The sequence below is a fragment of the Saccostrea echinata genome, unplaced genomic scaffold (genome assembly GCF_033153115.1).
Source record: "Saccostrea echinata isolate AGI-Se365-2 ecotype Australia unplaced genomic scaffold, CSIRO_AGI_Sech_v1 ptg000012l, whole genome shotgun sequence".
Lineage (NCBI taxonomy): Eukaryota > Metazoa > Mollusca > Bivalvia > Ostreida > Ostreidae > Saccostrea > Saccostrea echinata.
In genome coordinates, this window is record NW_026889761.1 from 21649639 (window position 1) to 21665096 (window position 15458).

A 15458-nucleotide genomic window follows, 5' to 3' on the forward strand; every position below is an offset into this window, starting at 1 on the left:
TGGGACCTCTCCAGGATTTTCTCTGCCGATGAGCGTGTTCGGTATGGTAGTTGTTTACTGGTTACAGATGTGCAGTCATTAGCATAGACATTGATAAATCATATACAACAAAACATCGTTTCCTACTTATCCAACAGTTGCACTTACAAATTTATTTTTAGCATTGATACTTCTACCTGATGTTAAGGTGCAAAATAGTGTCAGTTTTCAACAAATGTAATCATTTACTATAAATATAAATTAATTATTAAAAGTTAATGTTGTTGTAATTTTTTTCTTATTACCATCCTCACAAAATAAATAAATAAATTTAAAAATAAATTAAAAAGTTTAAAAAAAAATAATAAAAACACAATTAATCCTCAATTTAATCTCGCATACTTTCTTCACAGAACAAATACTTCGTGTTTTTCCATTTAACTTTCTCTGGACATTGTAACTTTTATATTAAGTACGTCTTTTGACGTAATAGCAAACAAGGAAATATAGTTCAGAGGTCACACGTGATGCAAAATCGTTATGAACATACGGCCTTTAGTTTTTTAGTCTGTTTATTACTGACAAAGCACTACCAAATGTAAATTTATAAATACAGTATTAGGTTAATAACCAAAAGGTTTATTTTTACAAGACATAATCAATAAATAACCACCTCAACTTTATGGCAAACACAGATGTGCTTAATCTATTTTTATAAACAAGAGATATCAATTATAAAAAACGAGATGTGTTTGTGAAACACTGATGCCCCCGTATGGCAGCTGAAGGCCAAGTTCAAAGTTTTTCAACTGTAGGTCAAACTTCAATGTCAAGAGTTTAAAAAATGTTGATATCCAGAGAAAGGTCTTGTCACATGGAATACACATGTCAAACATAATAACCCTAGTACCAACCATTTATATCGCCAAGATTAATTTTTTTTCAAAAAGTAGGTCATACTCCAAGGACGATGATATAAGGTCAAAAAATAATGTTACCTACGGAAAGATCTTGTCAAAAGGAATGCATAAGTGATCATGAAATGTAAAAGTCCTAGTACAAACTGTTCAAAAGTTATATAGGCAAGGTTAGTTTTTTTTTCCAAATTTAGGTCAAACTAAAAGGTCAAGGTCATGAGGAAAAAAAATATTGGCACCCAAACAAAGGAATACGTAAGTGAAATATCATAGCCCTAACACCCATGTGCACCGCCTAACGTTATGGGCATGTCAAGGTTATAGTTTTTCAAAAGTAGGTCAAACACAAGGGTCAAGGTCGAAAGGTCAAAACTTTGGTTCCCGAAGAAGTGTTTTGTCATAAGAAATACATCTGTGAAATATGAAAGTCCTAGTACCAACCATTCAAAAGTTATGGAGAAGGTTAAAGTTTAGTAATTTTTTGCAAAAGAAGGTCAAACTCCGAGATGAATAGGTCAAATATGTTGGTACTGAAAGAAAGGTCTCATCACAAGGAAAACGCATGTGAAATACGAAAGCCTTTGCACCAACCATTCAAAAGTTATGGGCAAGGTTAAGTTTCTGAACAGTTAGACTGAGAGACGGAAGGAGAGACCAAATACCCCGAATTGACGATTACAGGGGGCATAAAAAATATATTTGTCAATTATCTATGACAATAAATTCGATAATGATAATTTTTTCTTCGATTTTTGTATCGAGTTTAATCTATCCTTAGAATGTGTCTCCAGCGAAGATCATATGATTTTATTGATTGTTAGCAACCTCCAAAGTCCAAACTAAAATGCACATTTCAACTCGAAAGAATTGCCGTGATTGCATTTTTGAAATCGTTTCTTATCCTTACCTGATATATATTATAGTCCCTGAGAGAATAAAAAATTGAAATTGAATTGAAATATAAGAATTGCTTAAAACTGGCTTCAGACAAGTAAAATTTATCTTCTTTATTGAGATACTTGGCAACTATCAGTGCGTTACTGTACGAGTTATAACTCTTACCCAATCATTACTTACAGAAGTAGGACCCTTAAACCTGCCAAAAAGTGTACATTTTACTGATGGTGGTATGATTTTTTTGTTTGTTTGTTTGTTTGATACCTGGTATTAAAAGTATAACTTACATATAGCTATAACTATACTATTATTTTTTTCAAACAATAAAATAAGAGGTTTCACTAGAACTGTCCAAAGTGGACAAATACCCCCGCTGTTTTTGTTTGTTTGTTTGTTTTTTTTTTTGGGGGGGGGGAGGAGTTGTTTTTTTTGTTTTGTTTTTTCAAAAGTGGTATCAAGTCACTAAAAGTATTTCATAGATCTAGTCAAGAGGTCTTCAAAATTTTTTAACACTGACAGTCACAAGTTAAATGAAATCTAATTAAAATTTCCTGAATGGTGGACTAATCAAGTACAGCCTAATAAAACATTAAAATACTAATAATAATTATGTATTTTTTTTTATTAGATTGAAAAATTTGATTGCAACCATCTGTTATATTTGAGAGACATGGCTCTCTGAAATTTGTTTGTTGAGATTTAAAAAAAATAATAATAAAATTTTGATATAAAGCTGTTTAAATGAAAATAACTAATCCTGATGAAACATTTTTTAAAAGGTTACTGCATAACTCCTTTAAATTTGTAGAGATTAAACTGTGATACTTGGTGATTTTTTTTAAGGTTAATGATTTGGTTTTGCAATTGGCGTTTTTTCTATAAGTGTACCAACTAGCAACTTCTTGATTGTATGTCTCAAGTCTACATGAACCCAAAATGACTCTCTATAAAATTGAAAAAAAAAAACTGTAATCTGAAGAAAAATTATCCAATCAGGATGAAAAACTACGTGCACAACTTTATGTGGTGAATGATACGCGTGGAAAAATTCAGACAGATCCATGCAGTAGTCTCCAAGAAATCAAGTCTACAGACAGTCGGACATGTTCATTCCAATGTACACCTCTAAACTTCATTTGCGGGGGGGGGGGGGGAGATAACAGTACAACAACTACTCGATCCTATTATATATGAATACTAATATAACCAATAAAATGTCTTTCTTTGTTAACGTTGCAGCTAAAGCAGAAAAAATACAAACCCACGTACTTTTTCTGCAACATTAATTCCTATACTAACAACTAAAGAAAGCATTTTGAATTGTTTAACACAAAGCCCCTCCATATCTAATCAAAGTTCCATCAAACTTGTATTACTACACTCCAACTTTATTGTAAATAGACCTTGACCATAAAAGTAACTGCCACTTGTACACTATATAATACATATAACGACAACAGATTCTACAATACAAAATTAATTTATTGGCATATAGCTACTATAGCACAAAACTCACTTCTCTCAAAAGAAATTTCAAGAAAAGGGTACAAATTAGAAGAAATAAAATGATCGGCATTATCAATTCTTAAAAAGTCTGTTTCGAGAAAAAAAATTAAAAATAATTGAATTTTGTGCAATTTTCATGGTATTTTGACCTATAGGTGTTGTTAACAAAGAAAAAAAAGACGTAGCCCTAAACTATTAATCATCGAAACGCTGTTACAGTACATTATGCATCGACCAAAATCTGGGAATTTACATTTCCTTTCAGCTTTCTCTGTATCAAAATGTGCAGCACACCCCTATCTTGACAGCTCTGCAAAGGCAGGCAATTTGAAAATCCAAACTATAGATCAAAATGTAGTAAATTTGTATTATAAACTCTGTCTAAGAATCCATACATTTGTATTATACAATTATCAGTATGCATAGAAGTTAATCTTGAAGAACTTCTCAAGTAAACTCGCGTGCATAGTCGAATTAATAGTTAAAAAAACCATGCACATAAGAACACAAATAATAGGGTCGAAACAGAACATTAGAGACATATATATCTGCTTGTTTATGTATATGTGCTAAAATGTATGTACATGGTATAAATTATGAGACAAATTGTATGAAAAAATATCTCTAAATATCTAGATCGGAATGTCACATTGCACACAAATTAGATGTTTATATATGCAAATGAAGTAGTAAGGCACTTTTGACATTCAATTAGGTCATAATTCTTCAAAGTTTTCAAATACAACAGATAATGTTGACATTCACTTTTGATGCACATGTTTTCTTTGTTAAAAAAAAAATATGTAGGCAGAAATGTAAAACATGAATTGATATATAATGAAACCGAATCCATACTCTCATACAATGTATATATATGTACATGTATAATCATTGTAAATGATGTACTCGTGTAAATTATCATATTAAACAAAAAGTATAAAATCCCCTTCTAAATGATTGTCTACGTGATGGTTTTACACAAAACGTTCAAACATTAATGGCTACGAGTATACATCTTGGCGTCCATTGTTTTTATAACTGTTAAGAGGCATGCTCTGTAAACCATTGTCTGTGACGTCAGAACTGGGTTTCCGGTGCACGGGTTTGGAAGCAGAGTCAAAACATCGAACTGCAAATCTGAGTTCCTCGCCAATTTCCGAACACAGGGATTGCTGTAAAATGTAATCATACAATATATTATGGACTGTGACATAATTGAAGAAGAGATCACGTCTTACCAATCTTCACATCAATGTTGAAATTGATGGCTTCACAAAAATCAAAGGATATCTCAATCTCTCACCAGAGGGCGCGCTTCAGATGCTTCACTTACCTCTGTTATGTTTTGCAAAGTATTCACAGCATCACATATATAGCTATATTAGAAATTTGAGCAAAATAGTTCCATACATTTTAGTGTGATTTTCAAAATGACGGAAAGTAAGTGTATAAAAAAAAGATCCATTTACCCTTTTTACAAGCTTCTTGAATATTTAAATGCTTACGTAGCGGGCCCTTTCTGAGAAATACAGGAAACATGATAAACTATGTATTTAGGCGAAAGTTATACAATATAATTCAAATCGGCTTCATTTCTTAAATATATATATATATATATATATATATATATATATATATATATATATATATATATATATATATATATATATATATATATATATATATATATTCAAATTCAGAACAGAAGAGGCCACCGTCATCAAGTGAAATGTAGTTTTACGAGTTTTATTGACCAACTTTAAACAGATGTCGTTTTAAAGCTATCCTTATCGCAAATTTGAATTTGTAATAAAGTTCGAATATTTGAACGTAAATACATGTACTAGTTATTTGTATCTATAGAAGAATGGAAACATAAATTCCACTACATTGAGGATTAATAACAAATGATAAATTAAGTATCTCCACCGAGAATTCGTTACTTAATTCTATAGAGTTTTTTGAAAAACAGTATACGGAATTGGTTATTGTTACGTAATCGATCAAAAGGGCAAAAATCAGAGTAGATTGACTGCTATCTTTTGGCGTTTGATTACAGAAGATATCTTCTACCCCTTAACATAACTAACAAATTATGTATGATTTATTAGATAAAAACTCGTGTAGACACAATTAGATTCCATCATGATAGCAGCACACATTGTAAACATGCAAACATATAATATTAAAACATTTAACCCATTATGTCATTTTTTTAAAAAGAACATGCAGAGATTAATTAGATTAATTGAAGTAATGGGCATTTACAGTCTTCTTCAAGAAAACATTAGGGACTGCTTCAGAAAAAAAATATATTAATGAATAATGATCAACTGAAAATCAAAACACGCAATCCAAGAACTTTTTCGAAATTATTGTATCTTGATAATTATGTTATGCCCCATTTGTTTGGATTTGAACCAGATACCAGTGACTGGAAATAAAAAGGATTCCAGCTCATCTTGCTTTTAGCGAGTTCACGAAATCTCCCTTGGAAGGATGGGAAATCTTTCTAATATGATAAAAAGAGTCAAATTTCATATCAGATTGGATTCTGCATCGTAAAGAAAGGCGTAACAATCCCGCCTCCGAAAATCTTCCCCAGATTCGCCACACAAATACTTTAAAATTGTCCACCTGTTTTTCACATTGCAATAAAAATTAAAATTAAGGATAAATCACCAGCCTGCCTTAAGTATACTAACCTTATCTACTTTGGCGTTTTTCCGTGCTTTCCACAGAAATTCAAAGAAGGCCACTACAGCTCCCGCCATTGTGCCTGCTATCAGCACCACAAATATACCGCCCACATTTCTTATAGTGAGGGCGTTAGTCTTTTTCTGGGTGGAGTCTATGCACTCCCCGTCTTTATTCTTTTCCTTCCACCACGTGTTGTAAAATTTCTGAATCATCTGATCTTCTTGTAATTTTAAAATGACACTAGAAATTTTGTCTCTGTATGGCGAATCTGAAGAGAGATATGAAACATGTACTGAATCAGGTTTCTATACGGTAATTGTACTTTTACACATACATGTATTACTTCATTCACGCTTCATTAGATTACACACAACTCAATTGTCCTAAAGGATTCAACTTTCTAAGGTACACTAAATTCAGTGAGTTACAAAATGTTTTTTTTTTGTACAAAAATAAAACATCCAACACAAACATTATTTTACTCAAAAAATTCTTCTCTATTCCCAACACGCATGCGTAATCACCTTGAGGAAGACCAATTCCATAACCCTTGGAATCGAGCCATTGGCCCACTTGCATCAAATCACAGTTACGTTCCACCATGTACTCTATAGTGGAAGACTCCGCGAAGTAAGCGTAGTCCCCTTCCAGGACACGTGTTTCTCCGTCCTTGTTACTGGCGACAAACACAGAGGGCGTGGCCGACTTCATAAACCCCCACATCCTCTGGTATGTGGGGAATTTGGAACGCTGGAAAAACCAGGGAAAACTTTGTCATTTACATGTGAGATACCTACGAAATTTTCAGGTACATTAAGGATTTCCAATGGAAAATAATAAGTGTATGCATTGTTGTTTATGGAAATATATTTACATTCAATTGACATTTTTTCCTTAAAAACTACAATTAAGACATTTCATCTTTATGTGAACTGAACAACCCCGCGCTGTTTCTTGTATTATTAATGAAATAAACTTATCATCCAGCTGCACAAATGTAATTTTGCAATTTAAAACCTCTTGAAAATACATTTTTTGAATTTGCAGTTCCATAAATCAAGTACGCTTTATTCAATTCTTTTTTCTCAAACGCCGCAGAGAGCTAACAAATATCATTTTATGTTAAATTTTCGAACCTCAAAGAATGACTTTGTGCTTCCAGACCCGAGACTTCCGTATTTAATTTTGGTCTGTTTGGAGAGATCTTCAGCGCCCTCTATCGGGGACACCATTTTCTCGATGGTTAGGAATGCCGCTAGATTAGCTGTATATGAGGAGATGATGATGAGAGTGAAAAACCACCACACTCCGGCCACCATTCTGGTGGACACAGCCCGAGGGGCGATCTCACAACCTGGAATGTAATACGTTCAACATCTACTGCAACAATGTTATCAAAATGACACAATAAGTCTAAAAAACTGTTTGGGATGTTTGTCAGTTTCAGCAAACTATAGGAATCTGCAAGAATAGAACAAAATTAAAATCAAACAATTTGCAGTTAAGTGTTACTAACTGTAAATTACCTTGCTGCATGAAAGCCCCAATCGTAAACCAAAGACTGTTGAGTACAGAAAACTGGTTCTCCACCACGTCCGTGTTGGGATCACATGGGTGCGGATTACACCATTCATAAGGCGTAAATCGCGCAATGACGAACATCATGAAACTAACACACAGGTAAACAGCAATGACGTATATCCACACCTGTGTATCCAGGGGCGACAGGAACGAAAACAACTCGGGAGGTTCTGGCTTAGGCTTCCGGAATAGGATAGTGATTCCGATATTCCAGAATGGTTTAGTGAAGTCTATCACTCTTTCTCTCTCATATGTTATTGTCATACCCGCTACAGCCAAATCAGCTCGCTAGGGAAAAAAGAAAAAGAAATACTTAATTTTTCTGACGTCTGATCGGTAGGGAATCATCATAATACGGATTTTAACAATCTCATTTTTTTTCTTCTTTGACAACTCAACTAAAGACAAGTTGGACTTTATAATGATACAAAGATCATCATTACGCTGCAGACTAATGTTACAATGTCATGACATGTACACATGGAATTCTTTTTTAAATCTTCTGATGCTCCCTATACATCCGATGCTAACACTACAATAAATGGCAGCCATATTTATCAAGCTGATGTCAATTTGATAGACGCATTTCTTCATAAAGCACCTGCATTTAAATCCTTGTGGTTTCTTTTTTTATGTTCTATTAATCACACTAAAAAATGGTACATTTCTTCATTATCATTGTCATGAAAGCTTTCCCAAATCAGCCTTTGCAAAATACAAATTAAACTTTGTTCATTTTTTAACGAATATAACAGCCAATTTTTCTACGATCTTCACACATCCAAATATACTAGTTTAAAACCCATTTTTGTTTTAAAATCTTACCCTCTCCACGAGTTCTTTGACCATCCCATTGCAGACCCCGTGTTCATCACAGTTGCCGTACTCGTTTTTGGGAGACACCTGTATCTCGTACTTGAAGCCTAGGTTTTGGGAGATCTCGTTAAGGAGGTCTATACAGAAGCCTTCATACGTCACGATTCCGTTCTCATCTACTTTTTGGAAGACGTAAGGAGCATCCTATAAATAAATTAAGACTTTTTTGTTAAAAGAAGTTGAATGTTTTTGTCTTATACGCTGCTTTGACGTAATATTTCGACAAGATTGGTTAAAGAGTGTCATGTGACCACTAAGATATTCTATTTCCAAGACAAATTCACTTTGGTTGTGGTTATGAAAAGTTTTCTTAGCAAACTATATTTTGTTATATGATGAACTCAGAAAACTAATACAGATTTGTTGATAACGGTGACTATAAGGGTCTCTATCTGATAAACATATGAGAATAGTGGTGACTATAAGAGTCTTGTTGGCTAACTGATATATGTACGAGAACAGTGGTGACTACGAGGGTCTTTTTGGCTAACTGATATACATGTACATACGAGAACGGTGGTGACTGCAAAGGTCTTGTTGGCTAACTGATATATATACGAGAGCGGTGGTGACTATAAGGGTCTTCATGGCTAACTGATATACATACGAGTGGTGACTATAAGGGTCATGTTGGCTAACTGATATACATACGAGAACGGTGGTGACTACGAGGGTCTTGTTGGCTAACTGGTCACTCATCTTCTTTGTGTTTTCTTTGACATCCTCAGTAATATTCACCAAATTTTTAGGATCCCAGGTACCAATCTGACCAAAACAAAATATCACAAAATCTATAGATTGTTCTTATAAGAAGGTAATTTTTTTAAATGTATTGAACTACATTTATACCTTTTTGAGCCCCATTTTGTCGAGTTTAGTTATATCTAGTGTAAAGTCACTCCGTTCGCCATATTTTCCGAAGTGAATTCTTCCTGTAAGTCCCTCGAAATCCATCTGTACCAAAAACAAATGAATATTATTGTGTGCAAATACGGAAAGGAGTATTTATGTTTTACAAATAGATAATATAATTAGAAAACATTTGATGGATATTTTTAATTTTTGCATGTATTTGTCAGAAAGCATAATCAAATACAATATTTATTGAAATTGATGAGAGAGAGTTGACTTTTTGATTGTTTTTGAGCTGACCGTTTTCATGTAATTGAGCAGACTTAGACCGTCCTCCCAAGACACGGATGAGTTACACCGGATGTTTTGCCGGAAGTTCATGTTCTTGGCCTTCTGAACCCCGTCAAGACCACGTGCAAACAGATAGACCGCGTCATAAATCAGCGCCGTCTCCGTCTGAAAAAAATGGAAGTTTTACGCTGTGGTTCTTCCTTGACAAGATGCTTTTTTTTAACAAAAAATATTTCAAATTCATTGTACATGAATCTTGTCATTCCAAAGTGCAGAAAATTGTGCGACTTAAAGCTCAAATACGCATTCTTTTCGTTCAGAATACAGACATTGACTACACGTCAAATAAGTGAGTAATAGCAAACGCACAACAGATTGTACAAAGCAAAACATTCTGAAATAAGATAAAAATTCTAAGAAAAATAATAGCAAATTACAAAATCTTATGAAAAGTTTTAAATGAAAATACGTGTAGCAAAACACACAAAATTTATTCAATAGTAAATAAAAACAGGTTAGACTATTCCTGATTAAATTTTATCAGATTTCATATGATAAAAATTATTTTTTTTGTAAATATTTTTTTTTTTTATTATCCAACAAAGTTTGAAATATTTATTATTAAACAGGTGCTTTAATATTTCATCTTTCCTTATGTGTGCATAAAGCAAAATTTATGAAAAAAAATTAATATCCTTCGCCAAGGAAGAATTAGCGTTTTGGAAGAAAATGTGAGAAATGTAGATTACAGGTAATCATGCATATTGTGTACACCCTCTCAAATAATATAATCGCTTAAAAAAATTAATGGAATGACAACAGAAATTGTAGTATACTCAACAAAAACTATAACCTACCAATGGTAGATATGAATCATTTCGTGGATAAAAATCATTTGCCTTCTTTCCAAAAAGGAAGCATCGTAAGTTATAAAAAGGAAGAAAAAGTTAATAAACACACTACCCTAGGAAATTTCATTACTTACAGATTATAAACACATATAGTTTAAAAACATTCAATTTTATTATTCAGGTTAGTATTTAGAGCTGGCTTTCCTTATTCATACATTCTTTTCATACAATAGAAATCATTCTTACAGGAATTCCTGATTGGTCCACGAGGGGTGACGTCTTTGAACTGCTGCTGAACATCTCGTACTTCCATTCGCCAGTTACCGCCGTCACCAGTGGGCGATCAGGATCCACCAATCGCATGCCAGTGATGTTTGCACCTGCGTGCTTAAATTGCTCCAAATCAACCAATCCAAGATCCTGATAAGATAAGTCAATTATGTAATCTAAACAGATTCTTCTATAAATTTATTTCTTCAAAATCTTGTATAGAATGCCTATATCATGACATTTAAAAATCTTTTCATCGAGTAATGGAGATAAAAATCTTCAGTACTGATCAAGAAATGTTCCCATTCTTGGGCTTTCATAAATGTGTCAGTAGGATCAAGAATCTCATTTTACTCAAAACGGTAAATATCAAAGGGACGAATTACAGTTACTTACCAGCGTAGTAAACAAATAATGAAAATATTCCGATGCGGCATTGACTTGAAGGGCCTACAATGATAAAAGACCGAGCTATCACCAAATATTAGACCAAATATGTTGAATAATTTTATGACAATAAAAATCTTTATTGGGTGGTTTCTGTTTGCGTTTTTCACATTTAATATGAAATAATTAGAGAAAGAATAAACACACAAATATGGTGCTTAATGTTAAAATATTTCAAACAGGGTTAATCCAGCAGAGAGATGAGGGGTGTCCAGGTCCCCCCCCCCCCCCCCCCCGCATTTTCAGTGTAATTAACATATATGACTTTAGACACCCAACCACCCTTTTTAGAAAAAAAATGAACCCCTCGAAAGATGTTTGAAATAAGATTGTAAATGAAGTGGATGCAATTTTGTCTTTGATAGGGATAGATGCCCCCAATCCTAGGTTTTTTATTTCGAGTTTTTGCGAACTTTTTGTGTTCTTTTCTTTCAATCTTTTTGTCCCTTTTTCCCGCAAGTAAACATTTTTTTTGATGTTATTTTTTAATGACGAGAAATGATCCCATGGACCCATTAAAGAAAAATTCTTGGATCCGCTCTTGCTAAAGCTGCTGTGACACTCACTTTTTCCAGTATGATCCCGACCCTGGAGACATGGCAGTCAATTATTATTCTGTATTCCCCCTTTTCCTTAAGATCTTTAAATAAACTGATGTACGTTTCCGGATTGTTATTGATTCTACGGACGGTAACTTTGGTTTCTGGGACATTGGACGCTTTTAAAACTTCCTGTAGCCGTATTAAACCTAAGAAAAAAAATCAAATGGCAACAAAATACTTTATCAGTACAGAAAGGATATAAATTATGCTGATACTAAAGGAATGACCAACAAAGTCTCAAAAGCTTTCACAACAAATCAAAAACATGTACAATAAAAATGACATGATTTACGATTCTTATCCCTGATATCTCTATTTGATTCTGCAGCTTGTTTTCTTTCTTTCTGAAGTGCAAATTCATAACCTGTCTGACATTTTCATCACACGCAATATAACTGCCACAAGAAACTATCACATCAACTAACCCCTAACACAGAGATCCATTTAGACACGTACTGCATGGTTTAAGATTGAGAAAGTCCAGTAAAATTGCTCGGTCTGATTTTTTCAGCTGTTCCGAAGAATAGTTTAACATAACTTGAGAAATATATGAAATAGAATCGTATTCATTGTCTGACATGATATCAATGTCCTTATTCCACGGGCGGACTTAGTCACTCAGTCCTCCACCTAATGTCTTTATTACTGATTCTCTCACCGTATCATATTCTGCACATAGGCGTCGGAAGCAAATTGAAAGTGGGGGGGGGGGGCTACTTGAAAGAGAAAAAAATCAAACCTGAAAAAAACTTGACAACCCCCCCCCCCAAAAAAAAAAAAAAAACAACAAAAAAAAAACAAAAACAAAAACAAAAACAAAAGAAAAAAAGGAAAATTGAAAATTGTCCAAACCCGAAAATCCTTCTAGCCCCCCCCCCCCTCCCCACTCGGTTCCGACGCCTATTCTGCAGTCATCTTACCAATACGATGTCTTCATTTATAACCTAAACAACGTTTTCATCACTCAATCGCTCAATGAATATATCAGTCACACCCAATATCTTCCTCATTTACACTTCTGATCAATTTATGTCATCCACCCAATATCCTGATCTTCCTCATGCAATCACTCTATATCAGTCATCCACCCAATATCCTCAATTTTCCTCACTTACTCATCTGATTTATTCATCCGTCATTTACCCAATATCCTCAGTCTTCCTCACTCACTCTATCCATAGAGCATTCACCTAATATCCTAAGTCTTCCTCACTCACTAATCTGATTTATTAGTCAGTCATCCACCAAATATCCTCATATTTCCTCACTAACTCATCTGATTTATTCATCAGTCATTTACCCAATATCCTCTGTCAGTCTTCCTCACTCACTCTATCCATAGAGCATTCACCTAATATCCTAAGTCTTCCTCACTTACTAATCTGATTTATTTATCAGTCATTTACCCAATATCCTGTCTTCCTCACTCACTCTATCCATAGAGCATTCACCTAATATCCTCAATCTTCCTCACTCACTAATCTGATTTATTTATCAGTCATCCACCCAATATCCTCAATTTTCAGCACTCACTACCCAATATCCCCAGTCTTCCTCACTCACTCTATCCATAGAGCATTCACCTAATATCCCCAGTCTTCCTCACTCACTTTATCCATCAATTATTCATCCAATATCCTCAGTCTTCCTCACTCACTCTATTAATCAATTATTCACCCAATATCCTCAGTCTTCCTCACTCACTCATTTGATTTATTCATTAGTCATTTACCCAATATCCTCAGTCTTCCTCACTCACTCTATTCATCAATTATTCATCCAATATCCTCAATCTTCCTTGCTCACTCTTTCCATCAATTATTCACCCAATATCCTCAGTCTTCCTCACTCACTCTATTCATCAATTATTCACCCAATATCCTCAGTCTTCCTCACTCACTCTTTCCATCAATTATTCACCCAATATCCTCAGTCTTCCTCACTCACTCTATTCATCAATTATTCACCCAATATCCTCAGTCTTCCTCACTCACTCTACCCATCAATTATTCACCCAATATCCTCAGTCTTCCTCTCTTACTTATCTGATTTATTTATGTCATCCAACCAAAATCTTCATTAGAACTGAATAATTTATATACTTGTTTCCATATTAGTATCCAACCATAGCAATGTCTTCATCGGTAACCAGCTCTCTACCTTTATTCAAATGAATACGAATACATCAAGTAATTGTGTACAATTTAAAACTTACCGTCATTGTCCTCATAGATTACGGTAAACTGTTTCCATTTCCAGAAGTCAATCAAATTTCGGAAGGCAGAGCTCAGAGACAGGTAGTGTGGATACAAATTTATAGAGAAATGATCCTTATCCGGGTCTCTGGTATCTGTGATGACGTCACGGGGATCCCAATGCGCCTGGATGTGAGGAATGGCCAGGAATTTACATATGGACTGCACGTGACTGGATGACACACGGGATCCAGGTCCAAAAATAACCTTACACCCAGCAGCAATTTCTCGACATACTGTTACATAAAAAATATTGGATTTAGGTATATTACTTATCTTTCTTTAAAAACAAAAGAATCTTGACAAGGTAGCCAGATCCTGGAGAAATGTGAATCTAGAAACTTTTGTCTGCAGTTTGATGTCTTTCTAATGGCAAGTGCTGTATATGCTTTTTTTCATAATAAGGACAGCTACTACATTAAGAACCCTTACTGGGTTTATTTATATTCCATTCAAAACATAGACTACCAACAATCTAACCCCTCACAAAGACCTTACAACCCCACCTCTGTTATAGACCTCGGGCCTTTTCAACTATTTTTAATCATCTTTTTATACCATATATACGTGTATAGAATGGGATAGGAATTTATTATGAATTGTTTGTTTTGGGTAATTTTTCGGATTGTTGACATGGATTATATCACAATATATCACATGAAGATAATTTATGAAAAAAGGGAAAAGGGTTGGGTTTATAACAGGGGTAGGGGGTGGGGGATAGGGGTCCTGTCTATTAAGCCACAGACAAAATATATAAATTCAACGAAGTATTGATAGATAGAAATCACGTTTGTTTTGGTAGAAAATAATTGCGAATAAAATATTCTTTTAATTTGGTTTGGCCTAATATAACGGAATGCTAATCGATTAAAAACTGAGAATTGAATGCACTTTTTTTGTTCTAAGGGCAGATCACTCTAACTGCATAAAAGTAGCATAGATAAGTACATGTATTAGTATACATTGTGAAAATGTAAGCAAAGAAAGTATTCAATTACTTTATTTTCATCTAAAATAAAGATAAGAATACTTTTATCTATTTCATATTGTGTCATTTACTGTATACAGTTGTATTTTATTTCATTCCGTTTTACCCCAAAGGGCAGATCACCCTAGCTGCATAAAACTACCGTGGAATCAGCTCTTTAGGAGGCAGTGTTTATAGCTTCCTTAAGACCCTCTAATAAGTGTACAGTGAACCTGTTTTGAGTGGGGGGATTTTCTCATTGATAGACAAATTTTCTTTAAGACTGAAAGAAATTGCAATAGCATCTTTACAATCCTTATTGCCCGTAGTGGAGGATTTTTCTCATTACTGTGTTTTTTATTTGATTGTTTGTTTATTAATTTATTCATTTATTTTTTTTTAATTTATTTATATTTTTAATTAAACTTTATTTTAATAGCAAATGTTTATGCATATTACCCATT

General features: G+C 33.8%; 1 protein-coding gene across 2 annotated transcripts in view; it reads right to left on the bottom strand.

Moving 5' to 3' along the window:
* Window positions 1-3254: 3254 nt before the first annotated feature.
* Window positions 3255-15458, bottom strand: part of LOC133185532 (glutamate receptor ionotropic, kainate 2-like) — a 30024-nt gene continuing 17820 nt past the window's right edge. For both annotated transcript variants that reach the window (XM_061320828.1, XM_061320827.1), the window contains exons 4-16: window positions 13985-14260; window positions 11734-11915; window positions 11117-11170; window positions 10697-10870; window positions 9609-9764; window positions 9306-9410; window positions 9108-9221; window positions 8406-8600; window positions 7526-7868; window positions 7136-7353; window positions 6524-6749; window positions 6005-6267; window positions 3255-4471 (exon numbers count right to left, since the gene is read on the bottom strand). In XM_061320828.1, coding sequence (XP_061176812.1) covers window positions 4301-4471; window positions 6005-6267; window positions 6524-6749; window positions 7136-7353; window positions 7526-7868; window positions 8406-8600; window positions 9108-9221; window positions 9306-9410; window positions 9609-9764; window positions 10697-10870; window positions 11117-11170; window positions 11734-11915; window positions 13985-14260 — 2477 coding nt within the window. In that variant the 3' untranslated portion in view covers window positions 3255-4300. The remainder of the gene's footprint in view (window positions 4472-6004; window positions 6268-6523; window positions 6750-7135; window positions 7354-7525; window positions 7869-8405; window positions 8601-9107; window positions 9222-9305; window positions 9411-9608; window positions 9765-10696; window positions 10871-11116; window positions 11171-11733; window positions 11916-13984; window positions 14261-15458) is intronic.